This window comes from Rhamphochromis longiceps, linkage group LG16 (genome assembly GCF_057381845.1).
Source record: "Rhamphochromis longiceps isolate RC_006_pf linkage group LG16, R_longiceps_female_GT1.1, whole genome shotgun sequence".
Lineage (NCBI taxonomy): Eukaryota > Metazoa > Chordata > Actinopteri > Cichliformes > Cichlidae > Rhamphochromis > Rhamphochromis longiceps.
This window is the reverse complement of record NC_140572.1, coordinates 18,046,705-18,064,563: the sequence shown is the minus strand read 5'-3', so window position 1 is coordinate 18,064,563 and position 17,859 is coordinate 18,046,705. Positions and strand designations below refer to the sequence as shown.

The window sequence follows — 17,859 nt, the reverse complement described above, 5'->3', positions numbered from 1 at the left end:
GAACGTGAGGCAAGATGCCCAGTCCCGGAGGCAGTAAAGCAACCCCAAACCATAACATTACCACCATGCACGAATAGCTGTCCCACACATGTCTACTGTTACTCTGGCTACATAGCTCTATCTTTGATTTGTCCATACAGACCATGCTTTTCCAAAGTGCCTGGTCTGTTCCTGTTTCGGCACTCCTTCCATGCAGGTCAAATTGATACAGGCTCTTGCCGACTGTAGACTCGTTTACTTTGACTTTACTCAGTTGCAGATCCCTTGGTGAAATGTTGGGCTTCTTGAAGACATCTTTTGAGCATCAAAAAAACTACTCCTTGGCTGATTGTGCTGTTATCACTTAAAAAAAAAACCCCTGCTCATTTGTTCTTGTCAGAATGTCAGACGTTTTGATAAGAGCTGGTCCACATGTCACTCTCAATGGATGTTCCTGCACTTAATCAGAATTTCTGAAAATCTGAATTTCACAGATTTGAAGGTGCAGTATATGTAGGAGTGTGATTTATCCAGGTGCCTAATTTCTTTATTTAAATCATGAAAACAATCTTTGATTCATTCTAATTTAGTGCCTTTTCCCCCAGTTTTTCTCAGTTTCAGAGACAACCAAATGTTCAAAAGCTGCATGCCAAATGAATGACATAGGATGTGATTATTATTTGAGTGTCTTTCCAGATCACACAGCACTCAGCAGTCAATGTTCAAGCACTTTGTTCTCACACAGGGAGAAGGAAAAACCCACTTTCATCCAGAGGCCTCACACAGAGCAAATGATGCTGGGAATAAGGAGTCACATCTTGTGAAACAAGTAGGGGGAAGAGGAATAAGACTTTACGGGAAAGAACGTCTCTCCGGAGAGTGGACTGGCCAACAACATTATGGGAGTGTGTGTGTGTTTGTGTGGGAGTAAAAACGAGACATGTCCACTACAAGTCAGGTTTTACCAAGATGTAGCAGAGAATAGCATTTCGGTGATTCTTACATTCCCGACATTCCTTCCGGTGAATTTCCAGGCAGCGTGAGGCTCACTGTTCCACAGCTCTGACATCACGAGGGGGTTCCACTGCCTTCCACATTCTTCCTCGCGCTCTCTCACAATCCCACCCATATTTGGAAGTGAGAGGAAGGGAATCCCAGATGATGACTCAAAGGCTTGTGCTGCAGAGGGAATTCTCCCCACATCTGTTTCCATGTGTGTGCATGGCATGTCTGTTAAAAATGTGTCAATGTGCACATTACATCTCTGAGCTGAAAATTGAGTGTTGATCAGCAGGATCGAGGGGTGGGGGATTCAAAGTGGTTACAGCTGCATGAAATAACGGCACAGCCTACGTACAGAAAAAGTGACACCCTAAGTGACGCTCCTTTGCTATTTATAACTTACCTCACTTGGCAGCCATGACAGACAAAAATGCACTGTAGTGAATATGTACATTCTTAAAATGGGCTCTTTTCTCTCTATAACTGCTTCAGACAGATGATGAAAAGAGTAAAAAAAAGAAAAGAAAAAAAAGCTCTCTGTGATGTGCAGCACATGGCGACATGGCGCTGAGATGAAAGCTGGAGGGTGAGTCGATGTAAGCTGTAACCAGCCGCCATGCATTGGACCACCAAATGAGGCCACGGCGATAGCTAGGACCATGGGCTGTTCAATGTGCTCAGCAGAGTGTGACCAACTATCTACAGCCTGCTAGCTCCAATAAACTCCTACCTCTACTGCAAAGTTTATTGGAATCATATTATTTTTAAAGACATAGCAAGCTTGAAAGTGAATTACACAGAGGAGGAGGAAGTAGAGCTTGAGGTGGGGAGACATAAAGAACAGACACGGCTTTTGGTGTGTTGAAATTCTCTTTGTTGGATGCATGATTGATAAGGATTGTGGAGCTGGGTTTGGGAGAGGATAGTGGGGTCTCGTACTTTGGGTCTAAAGCCATATAGAGGCCTAAATTTAGACCCCGCTTTGTTCTCGTCTGCATGCTGGTGACAGAGGACTCGGCTCTCTGGGGTCGTCTATGGTCCAGAGTATCAGAAAGGCCGCTGTTGTTCTGCCTGGCTGTCAGAAACACAGACATTCCCTCAAGCAGCCCAAAATGAAAGAAAGCTTTCATGGAATATTCTGTTTAGCTGCACAGACTGTTGTGTATGATACTCCCGAGGCCCATAAAACAAGTAATTCACAGACAATATCTCACCCACGCTCTCTTTGCCACAGACTACAGCAACATAAATCTCACTGATTTCAAGGAGGAGCTGAGACTGGGTTTTAGAGCATGTGTTGCTCAAATCTGGGCAAATGGGCCTGTGAGGCAACATTATTTTTAAATGGACCAAAAAAGGAAAACGACACAAAAGAGCAGAGAATGCCCAAAGAGGTGGCACGAAAATGCACAAGCAGGGAAAAACATAAACCCATAGGTTACCATGTGGAGACTCAAGTTTTCCCCTACATCATGCTGCTCCCACAGGGACGCTGAGCGGTGATGTTTTAAAAGCTCAGTCACCCAGCACACAAATCCCTCCCTTCCTCATTACCAAAACAAGCTAATTAAAAACCTGTTAATGGGCTGTGCTGTGGGTGTCTTTAGAAGACAGGGAAATCAACAGCTAAAAAAAACCCCTACATAAACATATCACAGGGACCCCTGAACAGTTAAACAAATCGATGACGCAGCTATTGTTATCTAATAAGAGGGTTGAAAACACACACTAGCATCCTACACATCCCCATCTGAGGATGCTCGCAAATAGTGTAAAAAAACAGAGAATCAAAACAAAACAAGTGACTCACTGAAAACCAACTGGGACACACACTGTCATATCCTGAGAGAGCGTGAGAGATGCCTTCCTCTTATTGAAGGACAGATGGATCGCCCAATCTGTTACGTGCCAGTGTGCCAAAGGACAAACCGGCCACCAAACATCTTGCACCTGAGAGCAGAGGCTCAAAACTGGAGAATTTCAGAAACAGCCCATCAGGTAAGGATCTGGTAGGTAAACTGTGGAAGACAAATATCGTCTTATTACAGGAATTCTAATAAAAGTTGTTGGGCGACCTCTAGCGGCTCTACCGCGAATTTACACGCTGGTTGACGTCACCGCGGAACGTACCACTACTACAACAGCAAGTGTGTAAAAGGTTAAAGTTAAAAGTCTACGTTTCACTGTTTTGAGCTCTTGACACCCCGGCATCCATTTATTTTTTTTAACGACCAGACTTTCCCTCCAAAAGGGACAGAAAATAAGCCAACTGCGGATAAACAATGCAATGTTTTGTCCCGTGTGACACAAACCGGAAGTGAACGCAGAGAGGCGCCTTTTCTGAGCTTTCTGAGCACGCTCTTGAGTAGGCCAGCACTGTTTTTAAGTAAAAAAAAAAGTAAACTTACGCGCTTAACACAACTATACGACATGGCTACTAAAAAGAAGCGAACGTCAAACGTAGATAATGACAGCTGGGTTGTCATCGCTCCAGGTGGGTTAGAGAGTGTAGTATGAGCTAACTGAGCTAGCTTGCTGCGCACTTTGCAAGCAGTTATTAAGCGTTGATAGGTGTAATAACTGATGTAACTGCTGGTGGTGTTGTGAGCTTTTATGGAGGCTGCCATGCTCTTGTCTTAAACTACATGCTATAATAATAAATTAAAGCTTGGCATATTTGTTATAAGAAGAATAAGAAGGAGAAATAGTGGTGAATTATCATGTGGTGTCTGTTTTGATGTCTGCAGACTCTGCCATCGACACACACAAGCACGTCGGTGATCCAGTTTTTGTGAGACTAAGGAATCCATCAACAGGTCTGATTGTGTCTTTATATACTTTGGTCTAGCTCTGAAACTTGGTGTTCATGTCATTATCATTAAGTGAGTAAACCTTTAGATGAAATTAAACTTCTATCATATAAAATGCAATGGAAATAAGAGAAACTGGCACACCGAGAAACTATGTGCCATTAGTCTAGGCACCCTGGACTGTATGCTTTATCAAGTTTTGAGCCTGATCTTAGAAGTAGAGAGGGTGTCTGTCTCCTAAATCCAAACTGGAAGCTAGTTCCACAGAAGAGGGACCAGAATGCTGAAGGCTCTGCTTCCCATTCTACTTTTAAATATCCTAGGAACCACAAGTAAATCATCAGTCTGAAAGTGATGTGCTCAATTTGGTTTATATAGTACTACGTGGCCTTTAGGATAAGATGGGACCTGATTATTTAAGACCCTGTATGAGAGGAAAAGGATTTAAAGTTTGATTCTTAATTAAACAAGGAGCCAATAAAGAGAAGCCAATGTGGGAGAGATAAAAGTCTCTCTTTTTAGTCCCTGTCAATACTCTTGCTTTGGATCAAATGAAGGCTTTTCAGGGAGCTATGAGATAAACCTGATAATGAATTACAGGAGTCTAGGCTAGAACCAGTAAATGCATAAATAAATCTTTCAGCATCACTCTGAGACAGGATGTTTTAAATTGTCAAGATACTGTGCAAATGCTAAGAAGAAGAAGAAGGCTGTAACTTATCGATAACAGCAGATTACGGGCTTTACAAGCCTGTGTTTCTAAAGTAATGCTGATCACTGAACGTATATCAGTAGATTAAAGTTTTGTGTGGGTGGCTCTGGGTTGACATCCTGCTATGTTTGGTTTAGTTTAAACTCTTTCTGTTCTTACTGTGTGTTACCATCACAGAACATAGTGTGCAACCATAACGTCCAGCCTCACTGCATGCTCTTTCCCGACTTCTGAGATCAACACGTAGCTGCTGCAAGAGATTTGAGAGCAGTTAAACTAACAAAGGAGAAAACTTTAACATCAGCTCTGAGCAGCTTTGTAAAAGAAAATCTGACCACTGTTTGCTTCTTTTGATTTAAGAGAGTCATAGTTACTCCCGCCGTTTACCCGCGCTTCATTGAATTTCTTCACTTTGACATTCAGAGAACTGGGCAGAAATCACATCGCGTCAACACCCACCGTGGGCCTTCGCGATGCTTTGTTTTAATTAAATATTAACTTAAAATTCAACAAGATGTCACTAAATCATAACCTGTGCCAACCCAGAACACTTAGCAGGGTAATGTCTATATTCACACACTTGTTTTGTTACTTGTTGGTTTGGACTTATGGATTATGCCTTTTTGTTTTCTAATGTGTGATTTATTTATTTTTTTAATTCAGTTGCAGTTCATTGATTTTTAATTGATAATCAAAATTGCTGAGGCTGGACACACACACACACACACACACACACACACACACACACACACACACACACACACACACACACACACACACACGCACGCACTCCTTCATACACCAAGTGAATTTTTGCACAATACTGAGTCTTTTGCAGATTTCTATTGCACTGTTGTGTCTGTGTCGTTCTGTTCTCTCTGGTGTTGCACTGTCTTTGTTTTTGTTGCAATCTTTGTACATTGCACTTCATGCAGTCCTGTGTTGATTGTCTGTTATATGTCATATGTAGCACCATGGTCTTGGAGGAATGATGTCTTGTTTCACTGTGTACTGTACCACTACACATGGTTCGAATGACAATAAAGCCACTTGATCTTGATTAGCATGTAGTGTCATGTCTCAATATACTGTGAAATTAAAAACAAGTATATATCTTATAAAAAGAATGATAGAAAATTAAATTACAAAATTTTCACTAATTCTCCAAGCAAACACACAATAATGTTTGAATTTTTGTTTCAGTGCTTCTGCAGGTGTGTTGCACTTGCTAATTTGTGTTGCTTTTGTCCAGATGAACCCAAAGCAGGTCAGTCAGGCTGAAATCTTGAATCTGGGCCAGTTTTTCTGCTTTGAAACTCATCATTCTGTCTTCTAATCTTTTGGGTCATTAGCTAGCTATAGACTGAACTCCAGACCAAGCAGGATTCTGGTAGCAATAATGTATTCCAGCAGTACCTCTTGGAATACAGTATTGTCCAAATAGTGGACAAAATAGTTACTGTCCCTTCAACAGGCAGAAGGGTTGGAAGTTAGGTGGTGTACATGTAGGGATTGATTGTATTAACTTTTTTAAGAATTAAAAACAGTGGTGTAGAAAAACTGCTTTCTGTACAATTAACATTTTTTTTTTCAATTTTTGGTCATCTAAAACTTTTCTAATCCTTGAGATGTTTCCCACTTTCCTTTGTGTTATTAAGGGCTAATCAGTGGAGTGGGAAATTGGGGTGTAAAACTGTCTCACATATGGAAACCCATTTCCACCACTAAAAAAAAAGTATCCATAACTTGAAATTTCGAGTTATCTTTTGAGTTAGTGCTGCCAATCAGTTATCTACGTGAATGACGTCATTTCCTTGTTATCCGGAAGCTGAAGCCCTCAGCTCCAAATGCTACAGTTAAGCTACCAGTATTACAGCCAGTCATGAATGCACAAATTGCTGATTATTTTCAGTGTGGCTTCACAAATTATGAAATCCTGGTGTTATTAGCTGAATCACATGCGTTACTATCAGCAAACGTACTCTTGAAAGCGCCAATTTGTTGCAATCCAGTTTTGAGTGCGTAGATTACTGATTGGCAGAGCTAACTCGAAATTTCGAGTTACTACTGTCGAAATTATGAGAAAATAAGTCGAAATTTCGAGTTATGAATACTTTTTTTTAAAATGGCGGACACAAGCATCCATACTCACATTTAAAACTCACATTGATTTATTTTTATCTTCTTTTTCAATTATATATTTATTTTGTTTATTGATTTCATTGTATGCTTAATATATGGTTTTTAACTGTTATCTCTGTTTTATTATTGGAAAGCACTTTGGTCAACTTTGTTGTTTTTAAAAGTGCTATATAAATAAAGTTGGATTGGATTAAAACAGAACCTCAAAAATAGATTTTTTTTTCACGTTTCCCATCAGGTGTTAAACTGGGCTAATTCTGTGTTTTGTAAACTGCAGTAACAGAACTGAAATAACACATTTCCTCCTTTTTTCATTTTTTTTTTAAAAATCCTGCAGATGCAGCATCTCTGTACATGTTGGGTTGTGGGGATGTGATGCTGTATGAGGTCAAAGCATTTGAGGATGATTTCCACTCTTGGTTTGTTGGCCAGGCTGTGCAGAGAGGTGGGTCTCATTCCAGAGTAAACTGAATCAGTCTGATCATAATTACACACACAGCTATGATGTCGGTTCATTTTATCTTGAATCTGCATCAGCTATATTTGTCTGATGGGAAGAGTTTTGCAATCAGGGCTTATTCCAGCTTGGTTGAAGTCCATAGAAGCCAAATGATCTATTCAGAAGCTCCTTTTACATTGGACATAAATACTGACAAATGGATTCAACATACAGCTTACCTATAACATGACATCATACACCAAGCTGACAGCTCAGGTCTGTGATTCACAGGTTTGCATACTGCGATGCAGTTTAACTGTATTTGTAATAGTTTTCTTTTTATTTAATCAACAATTTATTGATTAAGTCATAGAAAAATTTATGAATTTTCAGCTGATGTCTCGCAGTTATTTAGTTTGCTGTCCTATAGCAAAATTTAATCAGATGCTAATTACGTGTCTTTGCTTTACCAGTTGTCTTTCTCTCTTTTTTTAATCAGATGGGAGACTGATCTTTGTAACACCTTTGGATCCTCTCTTTCTAATTTTGCCATATTTGATCAAATCTGGCAAAGAGGTAAGAAGAGGCTTACATACAATTAAGTGAAACATTTTTCAATTTCAGCATAGCATTACAGAGACATTAGATATTGTTTCATAAGGCACAGAACAGTAGAGGAAGTTCAGAAAAACTTGCATGGATTTAACTATATTGAATACATTATAAGTTTTTGTGTACAGAGGCAAAATTACAAAAATTATGTCATTGTCAAAAAAACGTGTGGACCTGACTGTTTCATCCCTTAATGTGTTGCTCAGGAAAAGTTCCAGCGTGTGGATCAAGTTGTTAAAGATGAAGAATTCCCAGCTTGCTCGAGGCTGCTTAGCTGCGCTCGTACCCTGGCCTCCTTGCACCACATCGCTGAGGAAAAAGGTGAATTTTACTTTTAAAGATACTATGATTCATGAAGCTACAAGGTCAAGCTGGATGCTTTGTCCAAATGTTGTGTTCCAGAGGTGGAAAGCCAGATGTATCATCGATACAGTCAAGAGAAAACCATGAACTGGTTAAAGAAAAAGGTATTTATTGAAAATCTATTTTTGCTCAATGCAATACAACACTGAAAATGCATGCTTATTTTTTGCACATGCTGCACATTTTCTTTATGTATGTATTTTTAATAGGTGGAGAGGACAGTTATTGCCTTAAAGAAAAAAAATGTCTCTGTGGGAGAAGGAGTGAAGTCCTCAACATATGTCAGAGTAAAGTCAGAGACAGACAACCAAGAGGGTAACTTAAGACCACTTAACGCTTTTAAGATGATTCCCATTTCTCAACCATCTGAATTTTCTGCCTCATTCTTAACCCGAGAAGACATATTTGGGCTTAAATAGTTTCTTCCTAGGAAGACTGTTGACCAGCAGATGGCAGTAGCGCTGCAAAGTTTTTGTTTATAGATTATGTTGACTCACAGATCACTTAAACAATTCCCTGACCTTAAGTTTTTAAATCTCTCGGTCATAAAGAAATACAGAAATAATCAAACAGGGCGATTTTGGTTATTTGTATCTCTTATTTAACGATACAGAGGACTTCATACGGTATTCCCACGGCCTGATATCAGAGTATATCACTGAAGACCTGAGCAAAGCCCTCCTCACACACTTGGGGTAAGTTGATGAATGATGAACATCTTAATGAGTAATGGTATTAACGCCACTGCAGATCAAGCACATCTCTTATTGTGCTTCATAGGTTACCAGAGCTCACAAGCCCAAAGGAGACCGAGCCTCCTTCTAAGGTATGAGCTCTTCCCTCTTAGGTGCAAATATATGTGGTGTTGCATGTTTTCAGTTCTGCTTGCTGTCGTAGATGCCGTGCACTCTTCATGCACTCATCCACCTTACTGTAAAGTGTTGCATGTTTCACAGGGGAAATCCTCTGCCTGCGCTTGTGTGGGGTTAACTTTGCTTATAGTGTGAGGACATTAGAGCTTGTAGTGGTGGTTCTGTGGAAAAATAGCTTGGTGGTTTTAGTCATGAAAAGCCTGTCTTACTTCCTCGTTTGGCAGAAGCGGAAACTTTCAGACAAGCCGGTGGAGGCTGGAGAAGACTACACCAAATTCAACAGTGCAGATTTTGCGCGCAAAGTGAGTGTATGTCTGCTGGAATAGACTAAAGCATGTGGAGCGTCTGGTGGTTTTATCTTCGTTGTAATTACATGATAATGACCAAAGCTTGCTGTTATTTTAGCTTTTTCTATTTCTTTTTCTTTCTTTGTGTTTTTTTTTTTAAGACGCTGATTGTTCGTGCAGTTTTTGTTTGGCGATCGCTTTCTTCAAGCCTGGTGTACATCGTGTATTCACAAGGCTGTGGCCCTTACCTTGTAGATTTAATTGAAGTTGATGTTATGTAATTAATTTCCTGCTGTCTCCACACAAGGGTGTTGTGTTATATTGATTTTTCTTTTTTGCATTTCAGCCGCCCAAGAAGATGACGGCAGCTCAGAAAAGTCTAGCTAAGGTGGACAAGACAGGCATGAAGCCCATGTCGTCCTTTTTCAGCCCCAAGGTCAAAGCAGAAAAGAAATGAATGCTGTTTGTGTTTGATTTGTGACATTTCTAATAAAGAAAAAAAAGTATTTGAAAGTACTTTCTTTTTAAATACTTTGAAGGTAAAGGGATCGTGGCACGTAATTTAGCATTCCTTTTAAACGGATAAATATATAATATTTAAAAAAACATTTCAGATGATATGGGTTCATTTAAGTTTCTGCATACTTCTTTTGCAACAACCACAAACTACACAAAGACTTTCTTTAATCCTACTTTAGTACCTAAACATTCATTCAGATCCTCTGTATCCTGAAATTGAGTGACAGGTATTTGTAACCCTGGGAAAATAAAACCAATAATGCAACACTCGCTGTATACCATAAAAGTTAGGTCAGGTAGATTGTGTTTTATTGACTTTTCATGTTTACAACTATTTTAACTTTAGCAATGATAAATACAATAACTTTGGCTGGTTTTGAGCTATTCACACAGCCCAGTCCTTGGACTTGCTGAACTTCTCTCTCACATGAAGCGCTCTGACTTTGAAAGGAGCCATTGTTACATTTTTCAGTTGGTTTTGATACCTCAGAGGACTCCAACCTTTCCTTGGGTCTTACCTGTACACTACTGTACAAAATTCTGTATCAAACACAATACTTAACCCTCACTTTGTTCAGTTTAAAATAGACATTAAAAGATAGGTTTAAAAAAAAATTCTTCACGATATCAAAAGAATTTCCTGATCTTTTATTTTAGAGTATACAAAAATGATCCAAGTTGGATCTTTAGTGTCATCAAGTGTCATCAAATTGATATGTATCTGAAATCAGTACTCACTTGGACACTATTACATGCATTTTGCTGGTACTAGATCGAAGCCCATTTTGCCCTCCGAAGTTCCTAAATTCTCAGTGGCATCAATTCAACAAGGTGCTGAAAAGATTCCTCAGAGATTTTGGTCCGTGTTGATGTGATTTTGTCACACAGTTGCTGCAGATTTGCTTGCTGAATATCTGTTATTTGAATTTCTCGTTCCACCACATCCCAAAGGTGCTCGAAAGGACTGGGATGTGGTGACTGTAGGCCGTCTGGTACCTTCATTTTTAGTCTTTTTAACATAATTGCTTTCAGAGGATGGGTAACTGAGGTCACAAAGTGATGGTCAATAGCAATAGTCCTGTTAAATTGTGGTGTTTAAAGCAGCAGGAAAAAATATCCCCCACACAATTACACTACCAGCAGCTGTTAATACAAGGCAAGATAGATCCATGCTTTCAGATTGTTTGCACAAAATTCTGACCCAAAAATTTAGATGTGGTAGTGGAAATCAAGACCAGGCAACATCTTTCTAAACATGTTTTGATGAGCCTGTGTGAACTGCTGCCTCAGTTTCCTGTTCTTAACTGACCGGAGTGACACCTGTTGTGGTCTTCTGCTGCTTTAGCACATCCAATGTTGAAATATAAATATGTAATGGCCCTGGTGTCATGATTGCTGTGTTTTTCAATATGAAGTTATTTGGGGTTGACACTGTAATGCAGAGGTGCACCAAAAGGACACTTTAACAGAGTGAAATCCTTATTAATATGAAATATTATCACTTGTGCATTTCTTACTGTGACATGTTCAAGTCTCTGCCAAGGAAAAGCGAAATTTTAGAACACAAGGGTTAAAATATATTTCAACAGCTGGCTGCTTTTGCTTTAATAAAATTATTTTCTTTATTAAAAACTAAGTAATTGTCTGCACAGCTTTATTTATTTATTTTACTGGTGTCAAATGATCAGTGTGGCAGTGCTACTGATTTCAATGTCCACTAAGCTTCATTGCTTCTTTAATTTGGGCTTGAAGCGCAGTGTCTGGAATGCGCTCTCCACCACTTTGGGCAGGTGGATCGGGTTTCTCTGAAGTCGCAGCCTGCTGCTCGTAGACCCGCTCTGTTTCTTCTTCGTGGGGATCCTTTCGTTGGCACAGTCAGGAACTGCTGTCTGGTCCGAAGCATCTGAGACTCGAGGAACTCGCAAGACCCAGTTAGAGTGGAGGTCATGTTCGGCCGAGCTGGAGGCCACTGTGGGAGGAAATGACAAGAACCCGAGGAAGCATTTAGTATATGTGCAAGTGGCAGCCATAATTAAAGCTAGTTGAAAGAAAAGCTTTGCTGTTAGCATCGATGCGCTGTCTGAAAGGAGCTTTCAAAGCCTAACGTAAAATAATCATTATTTTCATTATTTCATACTTTCCCTGTGAGGTTGAGTTGGCAATGGGGTGAGCTCAAGCTGGAATTCTCAGTGTTTCAACTACTTTGTTTTACTGTTTTCTTGACTTGTACTCATGGCTTTTATTAATGAGAATATTTTCACTGGGTTGTAGGTGTTTAAAGAGCTGCTTTTAGCTGCTCCCTTCACAAGGACCTGCCACAATAGGTAGCTCTGCATATTTGATTTGGCAGATCTGTACTCCAGGTGCCATTCATGACACAACCACACAGGGGTGTGTCCTCCTGGGAATGAGCTGGGGATTTTTCCCTTGTTAAATAAATGTGTAAACCAATACACTGTGGAGCTACTGGGTCACCCATGTTTACCGGGTTTAAACAGCCTCCGTGAAAGGATTCACGAAAGCCTGATATTTGATATATTTGTTTTGTAAACCTCTCCAGGATGAATGAATCTAATCCTTAGCAGCAGCTGAACTGAAATTATGGATCTGGCCTCAAACAGCTCAGTCAGTGTATATTTATATCTCCCAAATTATGTCTACCGGTCTAATTAACATAGTTTAATAACAATTGCTGCATTTAATTCAGTGTGGCACCACTGCTCTTGTGTTTAAACTCATCAGATAAAGATAAACAAAGATAAATCTTTAGAAGCATTTTTCTTTACTGCTACAAGCAATAAGCTTAATACTGATACCAATACACACCTTTTCTGATTACATTGTTTTTACATGTCTGGAGTGGGCAGAGATGGGCCTTTTTTTAGTGCCATCAGTCGTTCAGCAACATAATGCGGAAAAAAAAGAAAAAAAGTGATCATGGGTAAAGGCAGACCGCATTTAAAATTGGATCCGTATCATTTAATTTGAAAATAAGAGATTGGTGAGGCCTTGGTGGAGGAGTGAACCTAATAGTTTATCATGTTTTGTATCTAAATCTGCAAAATACACGACGTCGACTGTTGAATTAACCTTGTGTAGTTGAGGAGGGATAGTGGATGTTGAACATGGAGCTGCCAGGCAGGAAGAAACCAGGAAAAACCCAGAGAGATTCATGGATGTAGTGAAGGAAGACATGCAGAGGGTTGGTGTGACAGAGGAGGATGTTAGGGAAATAGGGAAGATGGAGGCAGATGATCTGCTGTGGTGAAGCCACAACAAGAAGACGTTAGGGTAGCCTACTTAAAGATCAAGCACCTTTGACCATGTGGTGCGTGCATTCAAAAATGGCATAAAAGCCCTTTTTACATGTTTAACTTAGTCAGCTGCATCAGTGGCTTATGAATGCATGAATGTAAGCAGGGCAGTTTGCTGTGAAACAGAAAGCCTATATCACGTTTAGCAAATCACAGTAAATATTCTGATTTTGACCGAACCAATTTAATCATTGCTTTTGCAGTTTAAGTCTCACATCACATCCAAAACAGAATATCCAAACAAGCTGTTGGTGGCTTTATCACGTAGGTGACTTCACTGCTCGTAGGTTTCCAGGTTGTCTTAAGGTTCAATGATCCTCTCTCACTTCCAGCATTACTCAAATTAAATGCTGGAATTTCAAACTCACCAATAAAATCCACGTCTGCGTGCCCATCATCCTTGTATGGCTTGCGCAGAGGTTCGCTGTCACAGCTGGCAATGACCGCATCAAAGAACTGCAAAGTGTCGTCCTCAGTTGGAACTGGGGGTGCTGAGGGTTTGGCTCTTGATATCTGTGGTGTAAAATGATAGAAGAAAAAAGAAAACATTTTTGATATTTCCTTCCATGTGATATTGGCTGCTTGGTTTAAGCTTACCGGTCCCTCCTTTTTAGGCGGCGAGGGCGCAGGCTTCTTCTTGGAAGAAACTGTGGCCTTTGCGTCTGTACCCTTCAAGTCGCTCACACTCTTCATGTACTGCCTCCTCAGAGCCACAAGCGCTTCCAGGTATTCAAGGCAGTTCTGATTCTGTGAGTACAGCCATATCCTGTCCTCTTGTCTCTGATAATAGTACAAGGTCGACTCGATGCTCACTGTGCTTTTGCTCCGTTTTAAAGTCGAGCCCGCAGCTGCCTGAGTTTTCTCTCCTACAACGAGCATGGAGGTGCTGCGCACCAGCCTGACAGTGCAAGCGTTGTGGTAGTCCTGCTCTTCCCGACACCCACTACCACCACCACCATCCCGACCTCTCTGTCCATGATGGTTGGGACGGAACACATTATTGATCTTTCTGAACATTCCTCTAAGGACAGTATGTCATGTTGACAGACCTGCTCTCCAGTTCCCCTTTGCACACCATTTATCCATATACAAAAAAAGTACAAACCAACAAAAAACAGTTGTTGTCCTTTATGGGAGTCCTTATCACATCTTTGCTGGAGCTGTTCAACGGGACCAGAAGCTGTCCAGGGTGCTGAAATTGCCAAACTGCTACCTTGTTGTGCTACAAGAGCAGACGTGAGACAGGTGTCTAACCTGATCTCAGCATGTCCTTAATGTTATCGGATGTTGCTCAGCAACATTGCTGTAGCAACGGGTTGGTAACTCTACACTTTGCGCTCCCATTACTGAGCAGCAGACCTGTGTCAGATATCTTAACCCACAGGAGATTAAGTGGACAAAATAACTACAGCCACCAATGAAACTCTGGACCTTTTAGTTTTAGCGACTATAGCTGTGAAGCCACCTGTTTACACACCTGATACTAGAGAAAACGAAAGATAATCAGAAGCAGAAAGCTGCAGTTACACATGGGTTTACTCGTTTAGACTTTGGTGGTATTTTGTGCTTTCGAGACTTATAATTCAGCTGCATGAACAACCTAACAGCCTCATGAGTTTACGCTGTTATATATTAGGTTTCCTTTCCTCATTAATAAGAAATAACTTTCTCTCATGTTTCATGCACTGCTATTGTTGGAGTTCCCTATCACAAGCAGAGGAAGTCTGGACAGAAAGGAGTCCTTCAAGCCGACAAGGGGCTTTCATCTCGAAAAAATCCAGGCCATAAATAACACCTGAAACCTCTCAACACTTTCACCACATATCTGATTTAGACTTCAGTGTATAGCTGCACTACAGCAAAGCTTGAGTCAAGTGAGGAAAAAGAAACTATTTCACGACCACCAAAGCCTCTGGGCTCAAGTGACTTTGACAGTTCAGTGCCTGAAGAATAGGCAAAGCATCAAGGAGGAAATGATTATTTGTGGTCACATAACTGAGTGTGAAGTTACCAATTCTGCTTTGCTGTGAACTCAGAGGATGGGAAAAAACTGTTTAAGCTAAAAACAATCAACAATTAATAAAGAAACGCTGTGAAATTTTTGAGGTACTTCAAACATTTGTGGTGTGATCTGCCATAAAACGAAAACAGGAATCAGTTATCTGGAACTTTCTGTTTCCTTGTATTTTTATCATATTAAACACGACTTTCTTTTCTGCTTTTATGCAAAGCTCAGTTGCACACCTGCTTTGTGAGGAAATGAAACATCAATGGTTTCTTTTTACAGCGCACATCTCGCCTTGCTGTCATCCAGCATCTACCATTTTACCTCATAGTGCAAGAAGGAAATCTGATGTGGAGGTAGGCACGTCTTATTTAGGTTTGCCAGGTATAAAGGGTTTAAATAATCAGGGAAAATACCAGCTAAATCCAGTGAAAACAACATATTAGTTGTAAAGATTACAAGCTGAAATGCATTAATGATGAGAGCAGAAGTTTGCAGACTTGGGATCAAGGTGAAAAGGGATAGTCCCACTTCCTTTTTGGGTTGTATAAAACAACAGCCAGGTTCAGACTCCAAAACAGACTTTTGAGAGAACCGCTTTAGGACGTTTAGTGCCAAAATACAGGTTTTAAGCTTTTCTGTGACTCAGATCTGAGGTAGGAAGATCATTCTTTTTAATAGATGAACAGTCTTTGGAAGTGTTAAACCAACATATTCTTCTGTTACATGTAACTTCTTAAACTCCAATTAAATTTTGAAATAGTTTGCAAAGACTTTTCAACAGGGATCAATTGTGCAGCAGAAATAGTTTGATGCTTCTTATAATGCTTATGCAAAATGTTCTCTCAGTGTTGCTTATGTCCCGTTTTGGTGCCTTTATTCAAACGCATACTGTTTGTATGCACTTAAATAAAAGCCTGTAGGGATGTGTGCTGCAAATATATATATATATATATATATATATATATATATATATATATATATATATATATATATATATATATATATATATATATATATATATATAGATATATATATATATACACATCCCTGTAGGGATGTGTGCTGCAAATATATATATATATATATATATATATATATATATATATATATATATATATATATATATATATATGTATATATATATATATATTTGCAGCACACATCCCTACAGGGATGTGTATATATATATATATATATATATCCGTATCACATGTTAAATTCCCTTTACTCTCACTGCATACATCTTCTGAATATGTGCTCTTTCTCGCAGCCATGCTTTGTGAAGGCAGATTGCTGATCATGACCTACTGTGAATTTGAAGAGCTGGACTCCCTTCCTTCTAAGCCAGCTTTCCAGAATTATTATGGGTCACAGAAAGCAGCTGCTGCCCTCATACCAGGTTCCACCAGACATGCTCCGCTTGTTCATCACAATTCCCCGGAGCAGATAACTACAGACAACCGAAGGGCTTCAGCTGAGTTGTACATTTCTCCTTTGCAGTCCTTAAATCTTCAGAGAGCTCATCTAGGCAGGCAGATCTCTCGAGAGATAGAGATCCCGGCCCAAGCTCACTCAGGTGGCGATACCCCTTTCTTGGTTCCCTCGTTCTGTCAGAGCTTTTGCAAAAACTACAGTGACCTTCATATTGCAGGTGACCAAGTGCTGCCTCTCTCAGCTAATAATTGCGAGCTGAGGGTGTGTGCCAATGTACCGGATGTCGGTCCCTTTATCCAGTCTTGTGATGTGCCCCCAGCTGTGGAAGATTCCCTCCAAGGACACGAAGCTCGGGATGGGATGCTGTTTCCACTGAGGGGAGGTTCGAATCGGTGGAGACTGGGGAGCGGCCGTGATCGGAGCTTTTTGCTCCAGGAGCATGAAGGTCCATTTTCCAACTCCCTTCTGAATCACTACCTGGAGCAAAAACTCCTGGATCTGTATCAGCAATACATGATGGAGAATATGGCAAGAGAAGGAGCCCCTGGTTCAGACTCTGACGCAAGTGCCATTTGCCCTTTACTGGGCTCAGAGCTGGTCCTCACCAGCCTGGACCAAATCACTTTGCAGCTCAGCCGGGAGGGCAACATGGAGGCCGGCTTGGCCAAGGACATGGTCCTGAGCTGCTTCCTGCGAGTCGCTGGTGATATGCAGTCAAGTGAGATCAGTACTCCCTTTCTGCAGATTTCTAATGAGGCATCCAGGGAGCAACTCACAGAGAGTAATGAGTGACCCCACTGTCAAGGAACTCCTTCATTCAATACTGCCTTTCATTTCAGTACAACACTGAAAAAACCCAGGATTGGACTGAAAACCACATTTTTATTTTATTAGCTCTTGAGAAGATGTTAAATGAGAGTTCTACGTGGGATTATGCAGTAATTACCTGGAAAATGTGCCGTATTTATGCATCCTAAATTGAATTTGCAGTGATGACACTGGGATCTGTGTTTACCTGTCTTTAGTGCAGCTTTAACTTTCTAAAGAAAATAAAAACAGGAACTGAAAACTGAAACCGCTGCTTCCCGTTTTTCAAAAGAACATCGATGGTCTAGCAGAACAACATGAAATCAAAAACAGCATGCTGCCTCATTATGTATTATGTGCAGCCACATCTAAGATCATTTTGCATGCTTAATGATCACTGATTAATTAGATTTGACTTTTTTTTTTCACGAAGGAAACAAGGCTGTTTATGATGAAACTAGGAGGGAAGACACTGAATTTGCAACAAATATCCAAAAGTGCAGCCTTGAAATGCCCTTCGATCAACACGCTGTCATTCTAGGCTTCACACAGCAACTTC

At 40.3% G+C, this 17,859-nt stretch overlaps 3 protein-coding genes across 4 annotated transcripts; 2 read left to right on the top strand and 1 right to left on the bottom strand.

The window, feature by feature from the left end:
- Positions 1–3,280: 3,280 nt before the first annotated feature.
- Positions 3,281–9,724, top strand: rnaseh2b (ribonuclease H2, subunit B). Its single transcript, XM_085384848.1, has 11 exons — positions 3,281–3,475; positions 3,729–3,797; positions 6,983–7,090; positions 7,584–7,660; positions 7,903–8,017; positions 8,099–8,163; positions 8,269–8,374; positions 8,673–8,754; positions 8,840–8,885; positions 9,156–9,233; positions 9,565–9,724. Exons 1-11 carry the CDS (start codon positions 3,412–3,414, stop codon positions 9,673–9,675), a joined length of 921 nt encoding a protein of 306 aa, XP_085240974.1. The 5' UTR covers positions 3,281–3,411; the 3' UTR covers positions 9,676–9,724.
- A 1,204-nt stretch (positions 9,725–10,928) lies between these two features.
- Positions 10,929–15,897, bottom strand: c9h13orf42 (chromosome 9 C13orf42 homolog). Of its 2 annotated transcripts, XM_085384850.1 has the most exons (3): positions 13,649–15,897; positions 13,420–13,564; positions 10,929–11,706 (listed from the first exon to the last, which is right to left on the bottom strand). In XM_085384850.1, exons 1-3 carry the CDS (start codon positions 14,066–14,068, stop codon positions 11,462–11,464), a joined length of 810 nt encoding a protein of 269 aa, XP_085240976.1. In that variant the 5' UTR covers positions 14,069–15,897; the 3' UTR covers positions 10,929–11,461. The 2 variants fall into 2 exon arrangements, with proteins under 2 accessions (XP_085240976.1, XP_085240975.1); XM_085384849.1 differs by having other exon boundaries at positions 13,420–15,897.
- Positions 15,898–16,309: 412 nt separating this feature from the next.
- Positions 16,310–17,542, top strand: LOC146650894 (TLR adapter interacting with SLC15A4 on the lysosome). The gene has a single exon (XM_085385039.1). It carries the CDS (start codon positions 16,332–16,334, stop codon positions 17,283–17,285), a length of 954 nt encoding a protein of 317 aa, XP_085241165.1. The 5' UTR covers positions 16,310–16,331; the 3' UTR covers positions 17,286–17,542.
- The last annotated feature ends 317 nt before the right edge of the window (positions 17,543–17,859 follow it).

Coding starts and splice junctions, on each gene's coding strand:
- rnaseh2b (XM_085384848.1), top strand. CDS start 3,412: ATGGCTACTAAAAAGAAGCGAACGTCAAACGTAGATAATGACAGCTGG. Junction 3,798..6,982: donor ACTAAGGAATCCATCAACAG/GTCTGATTGTGT, acceptor AAAATCCTGCAG/ATGCAGCATCTCTGTACATG. Junction 8,164..8,268: donor TGAACTGGTTAAAGAAAAAG/GTATTTATTGAA, acceptor TATTTTTAATAG/GTGGAGAGGACAGTTATTGC.
- c9h13orf42 (XM_085384849.1), bottom strand. CDS start 14,068: ATGTTCAGAAAGATCAATAATGTGTTCCGTCCCAACCATCATGGACAG. Junction 11,707..13,419: donor CGCAGACGTGGATTTTATTG/GTGAGTTTGAAA, acceptor TTCCTCCCACAG/TGGCCTCCAGCTCGGCCGAA.
- LOC146650894 (XM_085385039.1), top strand. CDS start 16,332: ATGCTTTGTGAAGGCAGATTGCTGATCATGACCTACTGTGAATTTGAA.